This window comes from Pithys albifrons, chromosome 3, assembly GCF_047495875.1.
Source record: "Pithys albifrons albifrons isolate INPA30051 chromosome 3, PitAlb_v1, whole genome shotgun sequence".
In the NCBI taxonomy this organism is placed as follows: domain Eukaryota; kingdom Metazoa; phylum Chordata; class Aves; order Passeriformes; family Thamnophilidae; genus Pithys; species Pithys albifrons.
The window spans coordinates 29,348,161-29,371,346 of record NC_092460.1 but is presented as its reverse complement, the minus strand read 5'-3'; the positions used below and the strand labels follow the sequence as shown (position 1 = coordinate 29,371,346).

The 23,186-nt window shown below is 37.6% G+C and overlaps 1 protein-coding gene across 1 annotated transcript in view; it reads right to left on the bottom strand.

Moving 5' to 3' along the window:
* SYT10 (synaptotagmin 10) overlaps positions 1–23,186 on the bottom strand; it is a 34,099-nt gene that overhangs the window by 7,881 nt on the left and 3,032 nt on the right. The window contains exons 2-3 of the mRNA XM_071549761.1: positions 12,495–12,852; positions 6,024–6,588 (exon numbers count right to left, since the gene is read on the bottom strand). Coding sequence (XP_071405862.1) covers positions 6,024–6,588; positions 12,495–12,852 — 923 coding nt within the window. The remainder of the gene's footprint in view (positions 1–6,023; positions 6,589–12,494; positions 12,853–23,186) is intronic.

The following is a 23,186-nucleotide window of genomic DNA, read 5'->3' as shown; positions in this document are numbered from 1 at the left end:
ACTACATCATCTTCAGTTATTTTTATAGCAACCATTTTACTTCCATTCAATCTGTTTTTTGGTATGGTGATTGTAGGACAAAATAAAACCAAGAAACAACCCTCTCACATGTGCATGTCAGTTATTCAGATGACCTTCATTTTTTTTTATCTAGAGAATACAGATTTTTTTAAAATAGCATAATTCTCACCCCATGGAAGCAACCATTTGAATGGACTTGCTAATAATTTTTTCCATTAGTTTCATCAGGACAGATCCATTAAGCTTGATGGGCTCTTGGCAAATCAGTCTAGGAGTTGGAAAATTCAAATGAAATAAGTTCCTTATTCTATTATATTTGTTATCATACCCAACGGACAGCAGTGCCCTCATTTTCACACTTATGCCTGTACAATTAGCAGCATTTCTACAGAGGCTGTACTTCCCACCCACAATACGGATGAACAGGAGAAGGATGTAAAGAGAAGTTTGGAGAACTCGTAGCAGAACATCAATGAAACTGATCAAGTTTTTTTTAATTGTTGTTGCTGGAAAAAGCTTTGCTGTCACTTACTCCAATTAATTTTCCCAGTTGGTTTCACAAAATTCCATAGAGGAAACAACTTCTAGCTGGGAACCTGCACAACTTCAGTGGGGAAGTTAGATATAGGTCCTTACATGTTCAGGGTAGTTTTTACTCACATATCAACATCCATAATCCTGAACTGAACAGGGAAAACATTTACTGATTATACTGACAGAGTAAGAACTTTTGTAGTATCCCTCCTGTGTGCCAACATCTTAACTGGTTTCCTATGCTAGCAGATGTGAAAAGATTATAGGGAGCTGATATTTGAAATAAGCTGTCATTTTTGAATCACAAATGAACTCTGGGACATATATTTATTGATGTTTGTGTCTTCTTTTCCTCTGGTTTTTCAAATTTTGAAATGCAAACAAAGTCTTAAAAGAGCAACTTGCTATGAATTCCTACAATGAACTATGTAAATGCTACTGGAACTAAAAGAGTTATATGCTTTTATTTATATTAGTCTGTCATTAATTTCCATGGTTAAAATAAACAAGCATTTACATAATTAATAGTACCTTAGAAATTAAATTCCCTTGAAAACTTAGTTATTTTTACTTTCATTATAATTCATGTTATCATAATCCACAGTAATAATTTAAATTCTTAATCTCAATTTTAATATCCAGAACTACTTTCCTATCAATTGTAATTTAAATAATGTTTTAAAGATTGCATGTGAGAGTAGTATGGGAAAAATACTAAGGGTAGCATGAATTCCCTTTGCACTTGATTCCTAAGCAAGTGATTTCCATTTTTTTTCTCTTCTTTTTTTTTTTTCTGATGTATTTTGAGTAAACATATGTTATTATTAATATTAATATTCTAGCTATATAATAATTTATTCAGGCATTTATGTTACCAGACTTTTAGCTGTTTCTTTTAGTCACACTGAAAAATGTTTTTCCAGACAGTATGCAAAATTAAAGAAAAAAATGCATTGGCAGAACTAAATCTTTGGAGTACTTGAATACTGCAGGAAGATAATTCACCCAAATGACAGATTTCTCTCTTGTTCTGTTTAGAAGCATATTATGTATATTTCTGCTTTCCAGTAAAAACTACTGACATCAAGCTTCAAGAATCAGGGATAAAATAAAATAACAATCCCCAAGAAATATTGGGGGTTGGATGCAAAAAGAGGAAGAAAAATCTGTCCCCTCAGACTAGCTAAGAACTTATAAAGATATATTTTGTTTTGAGGTATAGATCAAGAGTTAAAAGAGTGATAGGAAGGAGCAGAACAGAAATCTACAAGTCTGTTTTGTCGTTTATGCATTTAGAATCTGATGGCATCCATGCTATCGTAGAAACTGATAAAAGCTACATGAAGCTTAAACTGGACAGCTAATTCTACCACCTCTCAAGGGGTTTTACTTCAGAAACCTTGTCCTCACTGCTAATATTTACTTTTGTCTGCAGTTATTCTTTGCATATCAATTTCAGCTCTTTTTCCCCTTCCAGCACCAGTTACTGATTGTGCTGTTATCCTGGGAAATGAATCAATTAAGTTTATGTTTGTTCTCGCCTCTGTGGAAGACAGTATGGAAGCAGTGGGGCTTGTTACTCTATAATGACTGTGTCTTCTGCTTGTGAAGGCCTAATTCTTGTTTCAACCTGGCACACTGATGGCTCTGGAGAAGCACTGCTGCTGATTGCAGTCCTGATTGCAGAGGGAGCACTCCCTGAGATTGCATGCAGGGTCCAGCAGGCTGAGTGCTCTCAATAGTACCCTGCAAAGTCTCCTGGGTGCTTCTTGAGTCACTCCCTCTGTGCATAACCATCTGTCTTGTGCGCCAGGGGGAAATTACATCTTGCCAGGCAGCAAGGAAGCCCATTCCTGCTTCAGAACAGAGGCACTTCTGTGAACTAACCATGGCATCTACTGACACAAGAAGAAGCAAAAATGTATGGCTTCCCATATAAAGATGCTCCTCTGAAGCCACAATGCCTTGTTTGCAAAGAGACTATTTGCAGTGAGAAACTCAGAGAGTACTCAGGGCACAGCAGGTCAGACAGTCCATGCATCTTAGTATTGCTGCCACAGTAGTGTCTATGTGCAGAGATTAAAATCCTTTGAGGTAATCATGTTCTTCATTCATCTAATATTTATTACTTTTAAGGTACACTGAAAGTAGGAGTTTGCCTCTAGCAAATCAGAATATTCAAAAAACTTGTCATTTCAAATGAAAAGAACTATTAAATAGTAATAGAAAAATTCCCTACCTTCAGTAACTAGACAGAATCCACCCTTTCTTCTCCATTGCCTTTTCTAGTTATCATCCAGACCTAATACAGTCCCCCAAATCTAAATGAAAAACCTCAAAACATTTCCTTTAAAGACTGATCCAGAGTATTCTCTCACCAGCTCAGCAGAAGCAGTGGTCATGTTTCGTTTATATCATTGGCCCTGAGCAGAAATGACAAGTGCCAGCAATTCTTGGTATAAAAATTATAGATGTTTCTACATTGTCAAGCCTTTACTCTTTCACTCCTGTTCAACATTTTGTTTAGGTGCATTTCCAGAAACACCAAGTATAAGTCCATTCTGATGAAGACAGGTAGCTGTAGGGCTTAGTCCACTACGTTGCTGGTGATAATACATTTTCTGATAGTGATGCTCTTTGAACACCAAGAAACAGAACAATCCTTAAAATGTGGCCTCAAACCATTTAAAATTTATGTTAGCAACTGACAAAGAGCCTTTTCATAACAGGGAATCTTCTGGTCTCCTGTAGTTATTTTTCTTCACTGGTAAAATGTAATTAATTTTCTTGGTAAATCTCTCTAGTAGTATTAAAGAGTGCAGTTTTGTGTCATAAAAATAGGTTCTTTTCAAGCAGGTAGTAGGAATTGGTTTTACCCTTATTTTACCTTCTGAATAGAAAATTCTTGATTATGGAAGAGATGTAAAAGACTCATAGCTGAGGAGAGGCTAATTATGCTGTGTTAAGTTTTGAACTGATGCTTTTATCTATTACTTCTGCCATTTTCTACCATCTATCAATTAGCATGAACACGAGCAGACCACTGGGTGTATGAAGCATGTCTGAATGAAGAGATGAGAAACTCCACAAAACATACAACAGAACAGATCAAAGCTGAAGAAGAAAAAAGAGTGAGAGAAATATATTTACGGAATTGCGTCTTGGTTCCTGGGCTCTACTGTATAAGTATGACCTTTTCCACTGGGACAGCCTGTTTGATTTTCAAAGGTTCTTTATGAATATCAAAGCATGTTTGTTTGGAGTAAAGTTATTTTTCACCAGTTGTAGAACTAGGTGCATCTTTCTTTTTCAAGGTTTCATCAAAGTTTGATTGACTCTGTCAAGTATTAATTAGTTATTTAATTGCTAGTTAATGACTTTGGTAAACTTTAGATCTCATGTCTAAGACTATTATTCCCCATTAATATCTCATGCAGTGTTTATTCCTGTGCAAGTTTGGCTCTCTCAACTTACAGGTTATGAAATGCCAGAACTAGAACCTGTATTTTTAGCCAATTTTAATCTACTTGAAGCAGCTCAACTAAAACACAGGGCAGTACATTGTACATATAGTAACAGGACATCTTACAGGAGGTTTTAATTTTTCCAGGAGAAAATCAATTCAATCAGTTTCTTACATCATTTTCTGAGAACAGGGTAAGTCCTGTGAAAGCTAATGAGGTCACCCAATACTAGAAGGTACCTCTGTTTTATGTGCTTATTGTTAATGGTTTAAATGGAAAAACTTCATTCATGTGCAGTACTGTAAACTATACTGGCTGAAAGGCTGAGACCCAAAAGCTTCATGCTTCCTCTTAAGCTTCATATGGATCAAAATACCATCAGAATGAATTAGGCACTATAGCTGCATGCACTCATCCTTAGCAAGGAAGAAAATTGAATTAGGATACAGTGCCAAGTTTCGCCACCATTTTCATCCAGATGTATATTGGTAACTATCCCAACTGCATAATTTGTATGGCATTTCAATCTGTTCAAAACCAGTGATGAACAGTCCAGAGATACTAATTTACTGAAACCTCTCTGTTTATCAGCTGAAAATCTCACACACACACTCGCTGCAAAGGGCTGGTGAGCATTTAAGTCATAACTAAAGATAATATCAAAGCCAGGAAAAAAATTTAAAAATGGTTACTGCACTATTATTCCAAGACCTTAAACACAGATTCAATTTTAAGCTTGACAGTACAATTCTTAAATTTACCTGAAGTCTGAGCTACATCAAACAAGGCATACAGAAATTCAGTTTTCTGGGGGTGTGCCGAAGGCTGTTCAGACCAGTTTGGTAGAACCAACAGTCAAAATAAGTAACTGCTGCTGTGAATTCACATTCAAACATTGCCTTCACTATGCTACACTGCCCAGTACTTCTCCTTTCTTGGAAAACACAGTGCTAATGCTCAGTCTGTTGAGGACATACCAGTCCTCTTTGTCCTTCTAATCATTTAGACATAGATTTCACTGTTTAGCAGTATTAACGTAATAAAACATTTGGTAAAAAAGGCATGGAAGTGTCTGACTAATGAAGGGATACTATGAATCTTCTGTTACTGGAGGAATGTCGTACTGGTCTGGCCTTTGTTTATCCCCATGTGGAAGTCTAGCCTTTGCTCAAACCCAGGGATAAGTGGAAACTGTTTTGGATGTACCCACAGACCAAGGGATAGGAAAATTTCTATATAAACAGCGTAGTAGTTAAAAAGAAAACAAGACCAAAACAAACACCCTACACTTTATCATTTTAGCTGGTTTTTTTCCCCTTCCAATTCCAGCTAGGAAAGATGAGTTTATATTTCAAGGTTAATAAAGACAATGTTTGGAGACTTGTTTTTCTCTCTGGTAGCCTGTCATCCATCCTGACATCAATGCACAGGCCTCGTTTTCTTGCTTGCAACAGTAAACAAATTAATTTTAATTTCCTAATTCTACGTCCTTGTGTCTCTTGAGTTTTGCTAGTAATCAGCAGCAACACAGATACACTTACTAGGGGCTCTAAGCACAGATCAGTCAGCAAAGAGCATTTGACACCTCATGCACTTTTAGCCTCTCTTCTTTTAAAAGATTTCTAACCTTTGAAAATCTGCTAACAAGAGCAGGATAGGATGGACCCTTTTCCATGGTCATTTGGCAGGACCGGGTGTTTTACTAACAGGAAAATGTTAACAGGTCTTGCTAAGCAGTGACTTTCATGATGTAGTTTATAATTAATAATCATAATTTATATATACACAGTGAGACATAAAGATGACAATATGTTCCCAGAAGACTTTTTGGTAATTAAATTTTATAGTTTCCCAAGTGTCTTATTCTCTGTGCTCAAAGGAAAAAAAATTCACAATCTATTTTTTTTTTTTTTATTTTAGACTGCTGATAAACAGGGTACACTGCTGCAAACTACAAAAGAGAAATGAAATATCATTTCAATGCTTTTGGAATACATTACTTACTGTGGTGGCACAGTGGATGTCTTTCCATACATTGGCTTCCCTGGAGAGATCTGAGACTTCAAAAAGGTTATCAAGAATAACTTCCCCAATCATGTCATGTCTAGAAAACCTGTCAAAATCATAAACACTGAAATGCAATTTCCTGTTGCTGAGTTGATCATAGGCTACAGGAAACTGAAAGGTTTCATCAAAGACAGGATTTAATGTCTTTCTGTGAACTCGTGTCTGAAACTTCTTTTTCCTATCTGGAAGCAGATAAATCTTAACGTAGGGATCAGATGTTCCTGTGAAGTCTTTAGCAGGCAGATCTAAGGCTTTGACAATTGTGACAGCCAGAAGTTCATTTTCATAATCATACCGGAGAGTGAAGTTAAGTTTTCCACAAGTTTTCACATCTTCTTGTTGTCCATCAGAATCCACAGACTTCTGTTTGTAGAGTTCTGGTTTTATTCTCCCAATGCTGGTTGTTGTCTCTCCCCTTTGCAAAATCGGATCTGTCCCCATGTTAAAATCAACACTGGACACTTGCATCTGCCTTGGCAAGTGCCTCCTGAAAGAATTGTGCCTGCACATACACACACACACACAACACACACAAAACAAGCCATGGTTATCTCTGGGAAAAGATCATTACTAAATAGAAAATACAAGAATATTAAATTAGTAAGGGTTCCTTCTTTAAAATAATTCTAATATAATCCCCCTCCCCTCAATTTTTTGCAAGTGTTAAAACATGTTTGAGAGGAAATGATCAGCCAGAATTAATTTTTTGACCTGAGAGACACCCGGTGTCTTGGAAATACATATATTTATAGCCTTGCTTTCAGACTATGCAGCTGAACTGAATTTATGCTTTTTCACAGAACAAGTTGACAATTCCAACATTGCTTGATCCCACTGTGCTAGAGCCTGAGTAAAATACGGTCAGGCAGAAAAAAAAGCACTTGCAGAATTGTCGTCAGTGCTTCCTGGTTTTTGGAGGCATTCCATGGTGGTTTTCCAGTTAAATATTTACCAAGCTTCACAGTTATGACCGTGAAAGGCACCTGAAAGGGACAGCTATGTCTGCAGGTTTTCACCATAGCGCTTTGCCATCCTACAGCATTTTATATACACCTGATTTATGGTTGCTACACTGACATACAGGGTGCCTTCTCCAATCATACTGAGAACATTTTGTTCTGGCTGCAATACATTTCAGAGTTTTGGTAAAGTTTTTTCTATAATAGATTTTTTTCCTTCTGTTCTCATCATCTGTTCTGCAGTGTAATGCAAGCTGATTCCTGTGCTAACATGCAATATGTTAAAATCCTTGTAATTCTGAATAAAGTGTTGCAAAATCATATGTATTTATGAGTTTATCTTGGCTCATGAACATAAATGGCAATCTGTGTCTTTCTTTCTAAGAGTGAAATCAAACTCCTGGCATGCCATATAGTAGTATAAAAAACACTGGTCAAAAAGCTTCATAGATTTATCAGTAGCAGATGCTATTATGGCTACACTATCCAGTTTATGTTCTGGACATTCTCACATTTTCTTGCTACTTCACTGCCCTAACAATCTACTGCAAAAGCTCACTACCTCCTGCTGAGAGCACACTTAGTTGGCATTAAAGAACAATCCGATTGTCAGAATTTCCTCTGGTTTTTGCAATCAATTGCTTATTAATGGCAAATGTAGCCTTGCCTTATTGCTTGGTTTCCCTGTGGTGTTGTGTTCTGAAAACAAGAGGTGTCACAGCTGTGTGTTTCTTTCTTTAAATCAGAAATGCAAATTGTCCATTTGAAAGCAACCAAGATTCATTTCATAGATATCATTTGTGTTTTCGTGTAAGTGAAGAGGTTGCAGAAGGCACAAAGCCAAACCTACTGCAGTTCATCTGAGCAGAGATACAAGAGGGTAATCTGCAGCTATTAAATAATAGACAAGAATGTTTCCCCTTTCAGCTGTTTCATTACTGCTAGGTGCAGGGAGCAGTCCCAGCACAACACAAGAACAGGGAAGGGAGAACTTCACAGTCTAGAATCTGAAGTATTTCCAAAAAATCCAGGTGTTTTGATCTCAAATTTAGATGAACAATGCAACCCTCTCATAACAGGTTCTGCCTTTCTTTCTTCACAGATAGACAAGTTGAAAGATTTTCTTTTCTGTCAAATGTTAAAACTCCCTGAACTCATAGTAGATGATGTCCACATTGGAATGGAACGAGGAATGAAAAGGCCCCAACTAGTCAGAAGAGTACAATATTGTCCTTGGGGAGTTTCACAGCTGTCTTTGTGCCTTTGTCCTCCCAGAAGTCCAACCTCATAGGTATGCCAAACACAGGGAACATATTGAACTACATCCAAAATGTAGTGCAATAAATGTTTGGACAGGCAGCAACTCGGGCACTATCTCTCGAGTATCTTTGACTTGTAACGAGGTCCAGAAGACCTGTGTTACTGCTACTTCTGCCACTGCTAAGGAAACCTGGGCAGACCTTCCTGAGTGCTCCTCACATTTGCAGCTGTAGTGCTGAGATGGACAGATAAAAACAGAATCATAGAATGGTTTGAATGGGAAGGGACCTTAAAGATCCCAATCCCCCTACCATGGCTTCAGACCCATGTTCATGATGCTGCTGTACATAAGCAGTGGATAAAACTGCCTGTGCAGGGAAAATAGTGAAGCTGACTGTGTGACATTTCCAATTTGAGTGAAAACAGGTACATGACAAATTCCCTTTTCTTCAACTTCTCTTGTATTTAGTAAGATCTGAATTAAAGCATGTAAAAGTAATATATAAGATACCAAATAAATGATTTCTAAGGTACCAACTTTTCAAATTTTTTTGACTTTATGCACATCACATCCTGTAGTTAATGTAGTCATTGCTGTAAAACACTACAGCTGTATGGCTGTACCCTGTGGGAAACAGCAGCACTTTTGCTCTAGTAAACTACAGTCCTAATTACATAGTGCCAAGTATCTGTTCTGAGTCACAGCATTTCACCAAGACAGCTAATTGGTCTGTTAATTATTAAGATGTTTCATAGTTTCCATGGCAATGTATTTATCTTCCTTTGTTCTGCAATAACAAAGGGATTAATGACTGTGATAATAACGTACAAGGAAGTCAGACTACCAGGTTGTGAAAATGTGACAAAGCTACTAACATGTGCAAATCCAGGTACTTCAACCTCTACTGACTCTTACATGCAGCACTCCTATAGACTTGTTTCCTCAGCTTAGAATAAATGCATTTTGGATGACAGTAAATCTGTATGTAAATCTCTAATATAAAAGTGTGCTTACATAGGAATAATCATAGTATGAAGCTGATTTCTAACTCAGTAAGATGCCATATGTATGATTAAAAAGAGGAATAGGATGCTGATTTATGACATGAGATTTATGAGGGGTGACTGGTATAGCTTTCCTAGGTGGCATTAGACCAATCTTTTGGACCAAATCCAGAAAAGAACAGGATCACTTGTGGTATTAGACAGAACAGAAGCTGCTGTCTCCTCCTTACAAACAATAAAGTCAACAGATAGGCTTGTTTTTCTTTAACGTTAACATTTCCAAGCACCTCACTTTTGTCTTTGTGCCTCTTAGAAACAGACTGATTCAACATACTATGCTAATGCCAGAGAGCAAAAATACAGGTGAATGTTTGAAGAAGTAAAACCTGTATTATAGAATACTTTCACAAAGTACTGTAAACAGTGGTTCTCAGTAACACAGAGCAAAAATATTTATGACTGAACACCACTGCTGTAGTTCTTCTATCATAGTATACTGGTTAATTGAAGCAAGCACTGAAGAGTTTTTAAGAGGCAGGTCTTTTTATGTTATCAGGAATTATAAAAATGTCATAGTTCTAACTAAGTAGAAATGTATCATTTTCTTACACTAATATGTTTCTATGTTAGATGTACAGTCTAAAAAATGTGATCAGGATTTTATCGTTGTTCTCAATGGCTTATTAAAATCCTTACTCTTCCATTACAATGACTTAATATGATTGCATTTATTTTAGTAAGAGCTGATGGCTGTACGAACCTGTCATAGAACTGGTTACAATCCTTTTATTTGCCCCTGCTGAGGTGAGATCAGGGTAGAGGAGACAATCCAGACAGCAAACATTTCTCTTTTATTCTTTGTCAATAGAATACATTTAGGAGATGGTTCATTTGAATCACTCAGGACTCCTGAGGGCAACAAAACTGTGCTGCACTGAAGACAGTGCAAGAGAAGTGGTGCTATCTTTGCACCTCCTTATGGCTCCCCTGTATTTAGAGGCCCCCAGTGAAGAACAGAGTCATAGTTGCCAGCTGGTGCTAAATCACAATTAGGAGCAACGCACAAAGTTGGTCTAAATGCCCAGCCTTCTTCTCATATATGATATTCTTGGCAGCAATAATTAGTATCAGTTGTCAGAAAGTTAAGAGTCTCTTAAGGCAGTCAGGGATATAGATAAAAGGCATTTACAAACACAGAGATTACCATTTCTGGGTAATTTTGAAAACACTTCTAATTCTAAACATGTTTAGTAGCAAAGATGCAGAATTTTTCAGCAAACTGTAAAAGAAGGTGATGTGTCCAAACACCTTGCTATTAAGTGGCTGTGGTGGGACAATCCAGGTTTACTCAAAGCAAAGGAACCGACCCTTTCAGTAGAGATTTAACTCTGATCTAGACAGGACAAAAAGAAAACTCCCTTACAAGGTTACAAACATATACAGAGAGTAGGATTGATAACAGGTTTCAGTTTTATAATGCTGTTCTTGGCTTCACAGATATTTTATAGGCATTTAGATCCCAGCCCAAATCACTCTAGAGGTCTGTGAGAATATTTTTACACCCTGAAGTAGCTCTAGCTCATGTTCCTGGAACTTCTTTCTTCCCCTATAGTACCACAGGGACTACTCAAATCCATTTGCCAGCCAGCTATTTCTTCTGTCTGTTCATGAAGTCAGATATTCTGATTACCTGGATTTACCTGTTGGTACACGATGGATAAAACTCTTCCAATTACTATCTAATTAGCTAATAATGAATTGGGTAACAGCCTTGTCATGCTACACTGTGCCAATTTTGGTCCCTCTGTGTTTAGTACAACACTTAAAATTTCAAAATTGTCATCCCAGGACTGTGGGAAATGTTCCTCAGAGTGGCTTGGATGCTGTGTCCCCTCTCTGAGCAGACAGATACAGGAGACAGGCACAACCAGGGCAATGTGGCTTAAAGCCAGCTGTATGGCCTGATAATTCAGGAGATGCTTCAGCTGCTAAAGTCAGACAGACCTCCCCTGGCTGGAGTGCTCTCATTTTTGGGAGCCTCCTGTGGCTGCCTGTTGGCTGTTTCATGATGCTTGAATAGCTGGGAAAAAGCACTTGAGCACTCACCACAAAAATGAGCACACTGAACTGGCAAAACACTGTCTTGGGGACACAGAAGGCCAACAAAGGATGTGCCACTAAAAGTAAAGCATGTGTCTTCTCCAGTCTCGTGTTTCTAATGATTATTGTGAATGTGAGCCTTTTTTGGTTGGTTGGTTGGTTTGGGGTTTTGTTTGTTTGTTTGTTTGTTTGTTTTGTTTTGTTAGCATGTGTTTCCTTAGCAAATAGTTTATTGAGAGAAAGCTACTTTCTGTATAGTGTTCTAAGTTATGGCATTACACAGTACTTCAGGTGCCTCCTCTAGGTGTAATTTCCCCACTCTCTGTTTATAAAACTTTCCCTTTTTTATTGTAGAAAGGGATCTTTGCACCTCACTGCTTGTATTCCATGTATTAAATTTGCTGACAGTATTTGAAGAAAATCCCATTTGAAACTATAGGTCCCTGCACATGTCTGCACTACTTTCCAATATGAAGTGGTACATAATAAAAAATAAAAGATTGTTTCCTCCACATCAATACAAAAGAAACCATTTCAGGAGTGCTGTGTGCATGTCATTTATTTAAAGACCTGTATAGAATCTGTATTGTTTTAAGATCAATACCTAATAGACACCATAATTGGCAAATCATGTCTTAAGAGAAATGTGCCATCAACAATGAATCTATAATTTATTTATTGAAGAGGGAAAGTTTCTTCTGCAAAAGCAACAGATATAGCTATAAAAACATCTCTGTCAAAAGCTACATTTGTAGTACTTTAAAAAATAACACTGAAGTCACTTTTCCTAGAATCAAAATCCAAAAGGGAAATGCTTAAAATAGCAACACATATATATATTAGCAAAGTAGTAAAAGTAGTAGATTTTGTTTTCATATGTTAAAATAACTGTGTTAGTAAAGGTACACTATATGTTTCAGAACATTCTGATCGAAGAATACTGAGACCTTCACGTGACTGCAGTTTCACACATAACTGCAAAGAAACCTGTGAATAATCCAGGATCCTGGAAACTTGCAGCAGAGAAGTCCTGCTCTACCTGTTCCTAGGAAAGGTGCTACAAACATGAGTACCTCTAACTTACCTTGAGGACGATGTGGGCTCAGTGATCTGTCTCTGCATGCGCGCATGTCTGATCAGATGCTCTTTCAGTGCGTTCTGGACCTCTGCTGGTATATCTGGTGAAGTATGGCTAATTTTCAGCGCAGCTTCAAGTGCCTTTGTTGTAGGCTTCCCATTTTCTTTAACTTCTTTTTTCTCACTGGACTCCAAAACCTCTGTAGGAGCACTGGAGTTGCTCTGAGGGACATTACTGGCATTGGAAATGAGAGGCTTGCTCCTCCAACAGGGCCAACATAACTTCCAAAAGACAAAAAGCGAGACGACCAGCAAGGCGAGCCCACAGAAGCTGACAACTACTGCTAACAGACTGACTGAGATGTCTGCGAAGAATTAGAAACAAAAATCATCATGACAGACAAACATGAAGAGAAAAGAAATCAAAAATTACCCAGGCAAGGACATAGAAATATCTTCATAATTATTTTTGTGTAGAATTTTGAAGTGTTATTTAAGGTTGTTATTTTTATTTTTCCTTTTGGGGATCTAAGCCCATGCCTTTAGAATGTTATTATTTTCTAATATCTGCTTCACAGACACTTCATTAATTGTTGTTCAGTCCAAGGACCAGTATCTATGCACTCTGACATACTTCTCAGGAAGTAAAAGACTACTGAAATGATCCCCAAAATAAGACATTAGTTGCCAAGGATTTAAAAATCAGTAGGTAAAAGAAATATTAACTAGAACTAAAGCAAAGTTATAATCAAACAACAGATGTCCTCACTAAGATTTAAAGCAAACACATGAGATTCTGTTCCCATAGTTAAATTTCCAAATTTAATAATAAACACCTATAATAGACAGCCTTGTTCTTACAAATTATCTACACGTCCCTTTGCTTACTGACTTAGGGTGAAGGACGGAAAGCTCCTGAAACATCAACAACTTTAACTTCAGTGAAAGGTTGTGGATGCTTAGTCCTTTAGAACACAACATCAAGAACAGACCTGGATGAAAAGTGTAAATCACCTTCAACATTTTCTATCAGTGCCCATGAAGATGGACCAGATTTAAACTGCCAGGCTGATAAGATAGATTTTTTCAGGACTCACCAAACTTTTGACTCTCTATGACAACTGCTTCAGGGCATTTTAAAACCTAATATTTAAGTGGCATTAATAGGAACAGGATAATTTTTGACATAAATAAGAAATTTTTATGGTTAAATCTTCAGCTCCAGACCAAGATTGTGTTAAACTAAGATAGCACATATACATGAGTATCTAAAATTCTGCTATGAAAACGCAGCTGACTTCAGAGAGTACTGTCCAAATACCTGAGTTGTACTAAGATCAAACTGTACATTTAGCTACCTCTCCTGCCCTGCATTTGACTTTTGCTGACAATATTGCTTATCATATACAATAGCCAGGCCAACATAGGAAAACAGATTTTGTATCAGCAAAATTCTATGAACACACTTATTTTAGGAGGTGGTGGATCACCAGCATTGCCAGTTGATCCCTAATTAGTGGTTTTTATTCTATGTGACAGGTTTCATTTTGATTTTTCCAGTTTCATATAATACTATAACTAAAATATCCCTTTCCTTTTCAAAAGAGCCATTTGCATACTTTAAAAGCATTCACTAAACCATGTTTAAATATCCCTCAAGTAATGGCAGCTTCTGCTAGTTAAAACAAATTTTGACAGTTTAAGAGCTAATACTTTGTAACTCCAGGCTACAGGCTGCTAAACTGAATCAGTGGAAAAGTGCAGAGAGTTTGAGCGTTTTTGCTACATTTTCACAGTAAGAAAAAGGTATGTATTATTTCCACAGAACTCTATATACCTCACCAGTCTGTTTGAGAGTGAAGATAGAAAGATGCAAAGCAGGAAGGTGTAGAAAGATGAAAGCTAGAAAGATGAAGTAGAAAATTTGGGATTGTTTTTCTTTATTAATATATAATATCCAGATACATCTCTCAGCAACAAATACTGAACTTAAGGCCTATTCGTCATGAAAATGCATGAGAAAAGCAAAAACATATAGAAAATGTCATAGCCTGGAGATTTGAAAGATACAGTTCTGTTCAAACTTACTTCATGTGTGTCCTGGGCCCAGTGTCATGGGGTAACTGGCAGATGTGGTTCTGGATTTAGGGAGTTTGGCACAAGCTGCTGCCCTGCCCTGAACAGAAGTTTGTCTCTTTGACCATTTCCTGCCAGACCTGAGAAAGGTGCCTCCCTTTTCTACCTGCAGGTAAATGTCAAAATGTAGCCCTTGGAATAAGCATGTCACCTTAGTAAGAAATTCACATAGCAAATTTTGGATCAAAGATACTTCCATACAATGAGTGGATGCATAATTACATCTAATAATAATGTAACACAAGAAGCAAATGATACTTTTACGTATGATTTCTCTAGATAATTTATCCTCAGTAGGGATTATTAGGCTATTTGGTTTCACCTACTATTTACTCTGATAAAGAATTAGAATGGGACAATGATCATTCTTAGTACGTAGTTTGCATTTGGCCCTTCTGTTACAGCAGAGGACAGACAGTAATAGCATGGACAGAGGCTCTTGCAGTGAGTTGACCTCAGTGTCAGGGAACAGTCTGTAGTGGGTTGACTGATGGGTGCCAGATGCCCATTGAAGCAGGTCTATCACTCCCCTCCTCAGATGGACAGATTAAAGAAAGTATAACAAAAATCTTATGCATTGAGATAAGGACAGGGAGAGATCACTCAGCAATTACTGTCGTGGGCAAAAAAGACTCAACTTGGGGAAATTATTACCACTCAAATCAGAGTACAGTGATGACAAATAAAACCAAATCATAGAACATTTTCCCCCACTCCTCCCTTCATTCCAGGCTCAACTTCACTCTTGATTTCTCTGCCTCCTCCTGCCAGCAGCACAGGGGGACAGGGAATGGGGCTGCAGTCAGTTCATTACATGTTGTGTCTGCTGCTCCTTCCTCTGCAGTGGCAGGACTCATCACACTCTTCCACTGCTCCTCTTCTCCAGTGTGCTGTCCCTCTCACATGAGACAGACCTCCACAAACTCCTCAAAGGGTGAGTCCTTCCCACACACTGCTCCAGTGTGGGATCCCTCCACTGGGTATAGACCTTTGGAAGAAGACTGACCATGGGGTCACAGCAAACCTGCTCCAGCATGGGCTTCTCTCTCTCTCTCTCCGTAGATTCACAGGTGGTGCCAGGAGACTGCGCCAGCATGGGCTTCCTCCAGGGTCACAGCCTCCTTCATGAATTCACCTGCTCTGGCACAGAGTCCTCCAGGATATCTGCTCCCCAGGGTATAGGGGTAGAGCTCCCTCATCTCCTCCTCCTCCCCCTCACTGACCTCCATGTCTGCAGAGTTGTTCTGCTCCCATATTCTCACTCCCCTCTTCCAGCTGCTGTTGCACAGCAGATTTTTGCCCTCTTCTTAAAAATGTTATCCCAGAGGTGCTACCACTGTTACTGGTGGACTCAGCCTTGATCAGTGGCAGGTCCATCCTGAGTGGTTGGGGTTGGCTTTATCAGATATAGGGCAAAATTGTAGTAGCTTCTCACAGAAGCTGCTCTGTGATCCCCCATGACCAAAACCTGTCCACACAAACCCATTACATGACAAAAAGTCAACTGAATCTATTAGTACAGAGGTATGCCCCACTGAAGGAACTTTTTTGATAAACTGAACCAGCTGAATTTTCAGGCAGGCTGGCCAAATTTTTTTTCATCCTCAAAGTGACAAAAAGTAGAACTCTCGAAAATGCTGGCAATCAACGGGAAATAAAAATAAAAAACCCCTCCAGTCCCACCACTCCTCTCCCCACCCCCCAAAAGCAGAAAAAACCAACAAACAAAAACAAAACAAAAAAAACAAACAAAGAAATAAAAAGCAATTAAATTTTGGGTAATTTGCAATATTTCCAGCTAAATTTAGAGATGGTTGGCACAATTAGGTTACATTTTGAGAGGAAGACTTTTAGAAATGAAAACTGTAGGGTTTTATCATTTAGAAAATATTGAAGCAGGATGTTTTAACAACTTTGAAACTGCTGAAAACACTTCAAAACCAGAAATATGAAAATTGATCCCTTCCAGCAGAGTTTCAATTTGATGAATAGATACTATCAGCTGGAAAACATTCCATCAAAGCATTTCTAGCCAATTCTAATTTAAGTTTTTTACTGCAAGACATTTTTCAAGCCTTCAAATAACTTGGTGTCTCCTTTCAACACCTACTCCTGCACTTCAACTTTCTCTAAGCTGTTTTTGTATATTTCTACTGAACTGTTTCAAATTCAAAACTGCTCCCAAAATCTTTACAGAAAATATGTTTTATGGTCCTAAAATAATCACATGAAACATCTGAAATCTGAAGAGTAAAGAGCTAATTCTACAGACAGGTGTAGTCTCCATTTTTGCTATTTTGTTCATAAACTAGAAAGCCTCACATATTGTACTTCATAATGCAACAGATACTTAAACAGAAACATGAAATATTTTACTTGCAAAAAAAAAAAACCAAAAAGTAGTTCACTACAAGGAAGTATTTATTACATTTACATCCACAATTGCTAAAAAGAATCAGTATGCCATATAAATTGACATAAAAAGCATATTGCTTAATTTCCTTACATCTGTCAGTAACTCAATTGAGCAATTACAAGAGATTTGTCCTTACATGAAGACTAAAATCCTCTGAAGAGCAGTCAAATGGAGCATACCAAAGCTTTTGTATGTTAGACTGGATTTGTCTCTCACATTACCTTTTTATGGAATGTTTAAAGAATATGAAACATTAAGAGAGTTCTGCAGACCAGGAGTTTCTTCACATCCCTGCCACAGATACCTGGTTAGGAACTAAAATGGGTACTGAAGGATAGGTGTGTCCTCAGATAAGGGTTGCACTTCATATGTAAAGTATTATTTAGAGATGTAGAATTGGTGACAAATTCAAATACTGCCTAAGTTTTCGTGGGCATTCTGCTGCCACAGCAATAACTGTCAACATTGTGAACAATGTTCTCACTGGTCTCTGCTAAAAAGAATACTGTCTCAAACAAGAAGCAGTTGTTTGACAACTCTTTTTCTGAACTGGTAATTGCAGCTTCTCTTCACTGGTACAGATTTGCACAGAACAGGACATTTTTCTGAGTATTCATCTCCAGATGAAAACAATTATGCTTTTCTCACTGTTGTTCTCACGTTGGATATACTCAGGAATGTGAAGAAAATCTTTCTTCTTGCAACACCCCCTTCTGATCAGTGGAAGATTTTCAAGTTACTTCAGCGGGTTACCATTTCACTCCTGGTAAACTTCCTTTACTGACTTCTGTCCTTAACCTCATCTTAATGGTCTTGATAAAATTTCATAACTGAAAGTAGCCTGTTCATGGTTTCATATTTAAAACTACTCTTGCAAGACACAGAACATTAGACAATTTTATGTTTCTCATTTGAGAAAGGCATGTCTATTTGAGAAGCCTCAAAATCTCTCCTCAGAATTTTTATCAATATCCTCAGATACATTTCTATCATAAAAGGCTTCTTCATAGACACTCTTTTGGTTTTTATACAAGCACTTCAGAAATATTCCAATTTTTTGTTTGTTTTTTTTTTTCTTCTGGATGATAGGTAATGTTTTGAACAATGGTTTCTATACTATGGCTTCTAAAAATTATTGTTTGGAACTTGACTCAGAAAAATTCTGCCCATGAATCCATTTGCAAACATGCACATTGGCAGATTTTCATATAAAAAAAAAATTAAGGTCACTTACATTTTAGACAGTGCTCAGCCAACATATGCCTCTTGAGGCTTAAGTCTACAAAAACATACACCACAAATCCGTGATTAAGAGAGAGAGACCACATAGTGTTGTGATGTAGCTGCCCATCAGGCACAAGTCTGATGAGAACCACACTAGAAAGAATGTGTTCTTGCCAGCAAAGGAACAGGGGGAAAAAGGACACCTGGAAAAAAAGTGGGGGCTATAATCTCTTTTGACCAACTGTTTTGCCTGTATCTGACAAAGATACATAAAGTACAATATCTGTAAACTTTTTTCAAACATATTTTTCTTTGAACTTGTTCTCTTGTTCATAAGTATGATGAACACTTCCTCAGGTAAGGGAACTCTTGTGTCTGTAATATCACAAGTCAGCTCAATCAGATAAATGAATGTCTCTGGTTTTTTAGGATTTGAAGGGAGGCAAGAGCCTTATAAATATTAAAGGTCTAGGGACAATAAATCTCCCTTATCCCATGTATATGAACTAGTCGGTGGTCCAACCCATCATTTCTGTTGTTCTATTTTCCTTGGGGAATTTTTAAGCATGTAGAAGTTTGCTGGTGTTCATTTTCACTCTGCATTAGCAGATCTTCCATGACTATGTCTGTCCGATCCAAACCCCTTCAGATGGGGATATGATGCTTATTATACCTCAGAAAGTGGCAGGTTCAGTCTTGTATTTTTTCTCATAAACTGAGCCTGTCAGAACACACAACATATACTTCAAATGACAAAAATAATGTAGATGTGACCTCCTCTTCTGCTCCATTGGAAAAGCATACTTTGAAGATCTTCCTCAATTCTTTTTACTCTGGCCCTACTGAGAATGTGTTCCCTCCTAGGCTGTTAATTCATTCTGGTGTCTTAATTTGCTCAACACAACCATCACCATCTACCTGCTGATATGTCACTTCTTAGTGCTAACAGAGTTCTACAGTAGCGTATTTCCTGACAGTAAGGGAACCAACTCAAGTCAGGTATCACTGTGATTTACTACATGATTGCATCACAAAGAATTTTTAGTTTTTGCCAACACCAATTTATCTAAGTTATACTACAGAAGATGGCTCTCACTTTTGCCTAACTGGGTCATGTTTTTTTGCCTGCAGTGTAGGAAGAAAAAGACCTTGTACATTGCCCTCTCATCTGCAACACACCAAATGTAAACTATCGGTCTTCACTTCCAAGGCTTTTTCTGGCCTATCTACTTTTCTACTTGTTGACTCTCACTTAATAGGAGAGAACTCTCTGCTCGACCCACATCTGTCCATTTAGCTTTCCATTAAACAAAAAACTCCAAAACCCAGCTTGGGCTTGGTCCCATGCTGCTGTCACACTTGTGAGGATGCCTTTGTGCCTTCAAGAAACCCTCATTATCATCTTTCAGATGTGAAAAGGAAACTAAAATGCGTCATAAACTCACTGGACTGTCATTCATCATAATCATGCCACATCTGTAATGAGATTCACACAGCTTCAGTGTAATTTTTGAATTGTCATGGTTATGTTTATTCTTACTCAGCATTATATAACAAACATCTCACACATATGACAAGACACAGGAAAACACTAGTTCTTTATCATTACAGATTTGTCTTCCAGGTACTATAAATGTTTCTGCATCTTTGTATTTCTTTACAAGATGAGTATAGAGGAAGATTCTTTTATAAACCTCTTGTTTTTACTGTGCATTGCTGCTGTCTGCTTGCTGAGCACTTCTGCATTGTTGTGACTGCCTTCACATTTGTCGTAAATAAATCTGGCCTCAGTGATATGTTTACCCCTCTGTTTTGCCTTTATGCTGCTGAATTAGATGCATTTGTGATTTTCACAGCTTGTTAACACTGACTTAATAAGTTCTATTTTTCAGTAGCCCTGCACTTTTTCCCCACCAGGTCATGTTTCTCTGGCATTCATTTTAACAAGGTGATGAACTGTCTGATAAATCATTGGATCAGTCTGTTAACTGTTAAAATGTTTATTACTTAATTTTATCACATCTTCCTGTAGCAGAGATGCTCAGTTTCATTTCTCTGTAACAGAATGCCCAATTGTGCCACACAGCAGCTACTTTCTCATGAAGAAAAATATTCCTTTCCTGTATGACAGTCCTACACTGATTGCAGTGTCTTCACATTCGTCGAAGCCATTTCTTGTCCCCTTCATGATTACTTTGGCACAGTTAAGAACTCAGAAGTACTCTAGAAGACAAATTTGTTATTCCCCCTTCCCTAAATATATCCAGGCAGCATAAGCATACCTTCAGCTTAAACTCTGTGTATGTGTATGTACTCTGTGGATGAGCACATGCATGTTTAAAGGAACCAGGACTAAATGTAAGCCATCAGATTCCATCCAGAAGGTTGAGGGGTGTCGGGAAAGCATCTGACAGCCAATGGGAAACTCATACTAGGTACATACAGCAGGAAGATCCAAGTCATTGCTCTTCATGGAAGAATGAGATTACATTACAGAATGGCCATGTGCAGGAGGCTCGAGTGTTTTCTTACTCCCTCTAAATTTCTGTAGTAAACTGTTAATCAGGGTTAGGATTGAAAACTTGGTAAATTAAATCTAAATGTTAATAAAATAACTGTGAGTAGAATATTAAGATGAATAAGAAATTATCCTGTAGAGGCTGGTGCTCTTTGCATGATCAATTTTAAAAAACCAATTGTCTGACAAACAAAAGAGCAGAAGTGAACATCACCCTCTAGATGGTCTCTACCCACTTTAGTGGGCTAAAGCAAAAGAGCAAGACTGAACATCACTCTCTAGATAGTCTCTACCCACTCTAGTGGGCTAAAATATTCCATTCTGGCAGGGAAGCAGCTGGGTTCCCAGCTCTACAATAAACATTGGTCACCCATGAGAACTGATAATGAGACAGTAAAGTTTTGCATGACCAGCAGGCCTAAAAAAAGGCAAAGACAGCAGAAAGTACCCACCATTTGCAGGGGACATAAAATGAATTTTAAACATATTTCCCTAGAGCAGAATGCCCACATTTCTCACATTATGCTGTATACAACTGGCTTAATCTTCAGAAATGCTTACAACTGGAACCTTTGATGTGCTCATTCCATTGAAAATGAGGAGGGATGCCTGACTGGAAAAAATGAATTAGAGTCCTTTTTTAGTCAGGTATCTCGAGTCAAAATACAGGTATAAACACACTGCATATATGAATTTTGGACACTTATAGAGAAAAGAATTTAGGAGGTTCAGATATAAATTTTATTGGGTGCAATCCTGCACATCCAGCTCCAATTTATTTTCCACCTGAACTCTTACAATTGACATCTTAATCGTTTTGTCCAAATGTACTGGAGCAGTAAAAAAACAACAAACAGCTGCACATGTCATTGAGCATTTTCCAAAAATGTTGTAACTTTCAGAAGAAAGTTCACATAGTAATCTAATAATATAAAGGTACTATAAACATAAACAACTTCCTAATCTTTTTATTTTTCCCCTGAGATGAGAGAATGAATAGCTCTTGTAATTACCAGGGCAGAAAATATAACAACAGATGTCTATCTTCACTAATTGTCTAAAGTTTCTGGAAATTTACAAAATAATTCATCTCACTAAGATTCTTTGCTGTGAGTTTTATAGATTAATTATCCATTACACTAAATATGATTACCTTTTCCTGACCTGAGCAGTAATTGAGGGTCCTAAGGTGATGGTGCTGTCATTAAGAGAAAAAATCCTACTGAATAATCAGTCATTTCTTTGATGTAATCCTGTTTGCTCACAAAGAATCTACAAACTCTTATTTCTCTGGTTGGCAGCAAACCTGAGTATCTCTCCTTTCTGCTTTTTTGCTTCATTTTGTTATACTCTGCTTTCCCAGAGCCATACTCACCATTTTTTGTTCTGATTGTGTTGCTGACTTCCTCTTGTTTGATTCTCTTACCATTTTTATGCTTTTTTCTCCCATCTAGATACCTACACTGTCAAAAAAATCAGTTCCCAGTCACTCTGCTTCCCTGTGAAATTTCTTGGGTCACAGGGTCAATATTATCTCATATTTTGCTTTCAGCCTGTGACTGGGTGGTGCATCCTCTGCCTCAAGTAGCTGATTCCTTTGAGAAACCTGGCTGCTTTTCAAGGTGTAGCTGAACAGAAAGCAACCAACACACTCACTACCATAGCTACACCAATGCAGTTCTAGTTGCATTTTAAAATATTTTCAACTTACAGAACATGTTTTTATTCCTGTATTAAATAGAATTAATCTGTTTTTCTTTTCACCATCTACTCTTCTACTTCTGAAAGGCTCCTTGCACTTTTCCTTCCTTTCCAAATATGAGTCTCCTCATCATTTATAGAATCACAGAATGTCTTGAGTTGGAAGGGACCCACAAGGATCATCAAGTCCAACTCCTGCCAGAACATCCAAAAGAATCATGTCATGATCCTGAGAGCCTTGTCCAAATGCATCTTGAACTCTGTCAGTCTTGGTGCCGTTCAGATTTCTTTCCTTCCATGAAACATTATTAGTGATTTTTACCTATGCTACCTTTGTGACACTTTTAGGTATCTTTTTGAGATGAGGGAAACTGAATGAACCCACCATTTAAAGAGAGAACATGTTATCCTCATATAGCCATTAGTTATTTACTTTTTATATTTTTATTTTCTCTCCCCTTTACCCTGTCTTCCAGGATATTTGCTTTTTGGATTTTCATTGAAAGTTTAGCTGTGATTCTGTAACATAATAATATACAATAATAAAACACTATTCTGTACTAACCATCTCAGAGTCTTTTATCTTCCTCACATATTCCAAAAGTCACAGAATCACAAAAGATGCTGATTTGGAAGGCACCCACAGGGATCATTAAGTCCAATCGTTAGCCCTGTACAAGTCCTCCTTACAATTTGAGTATCTT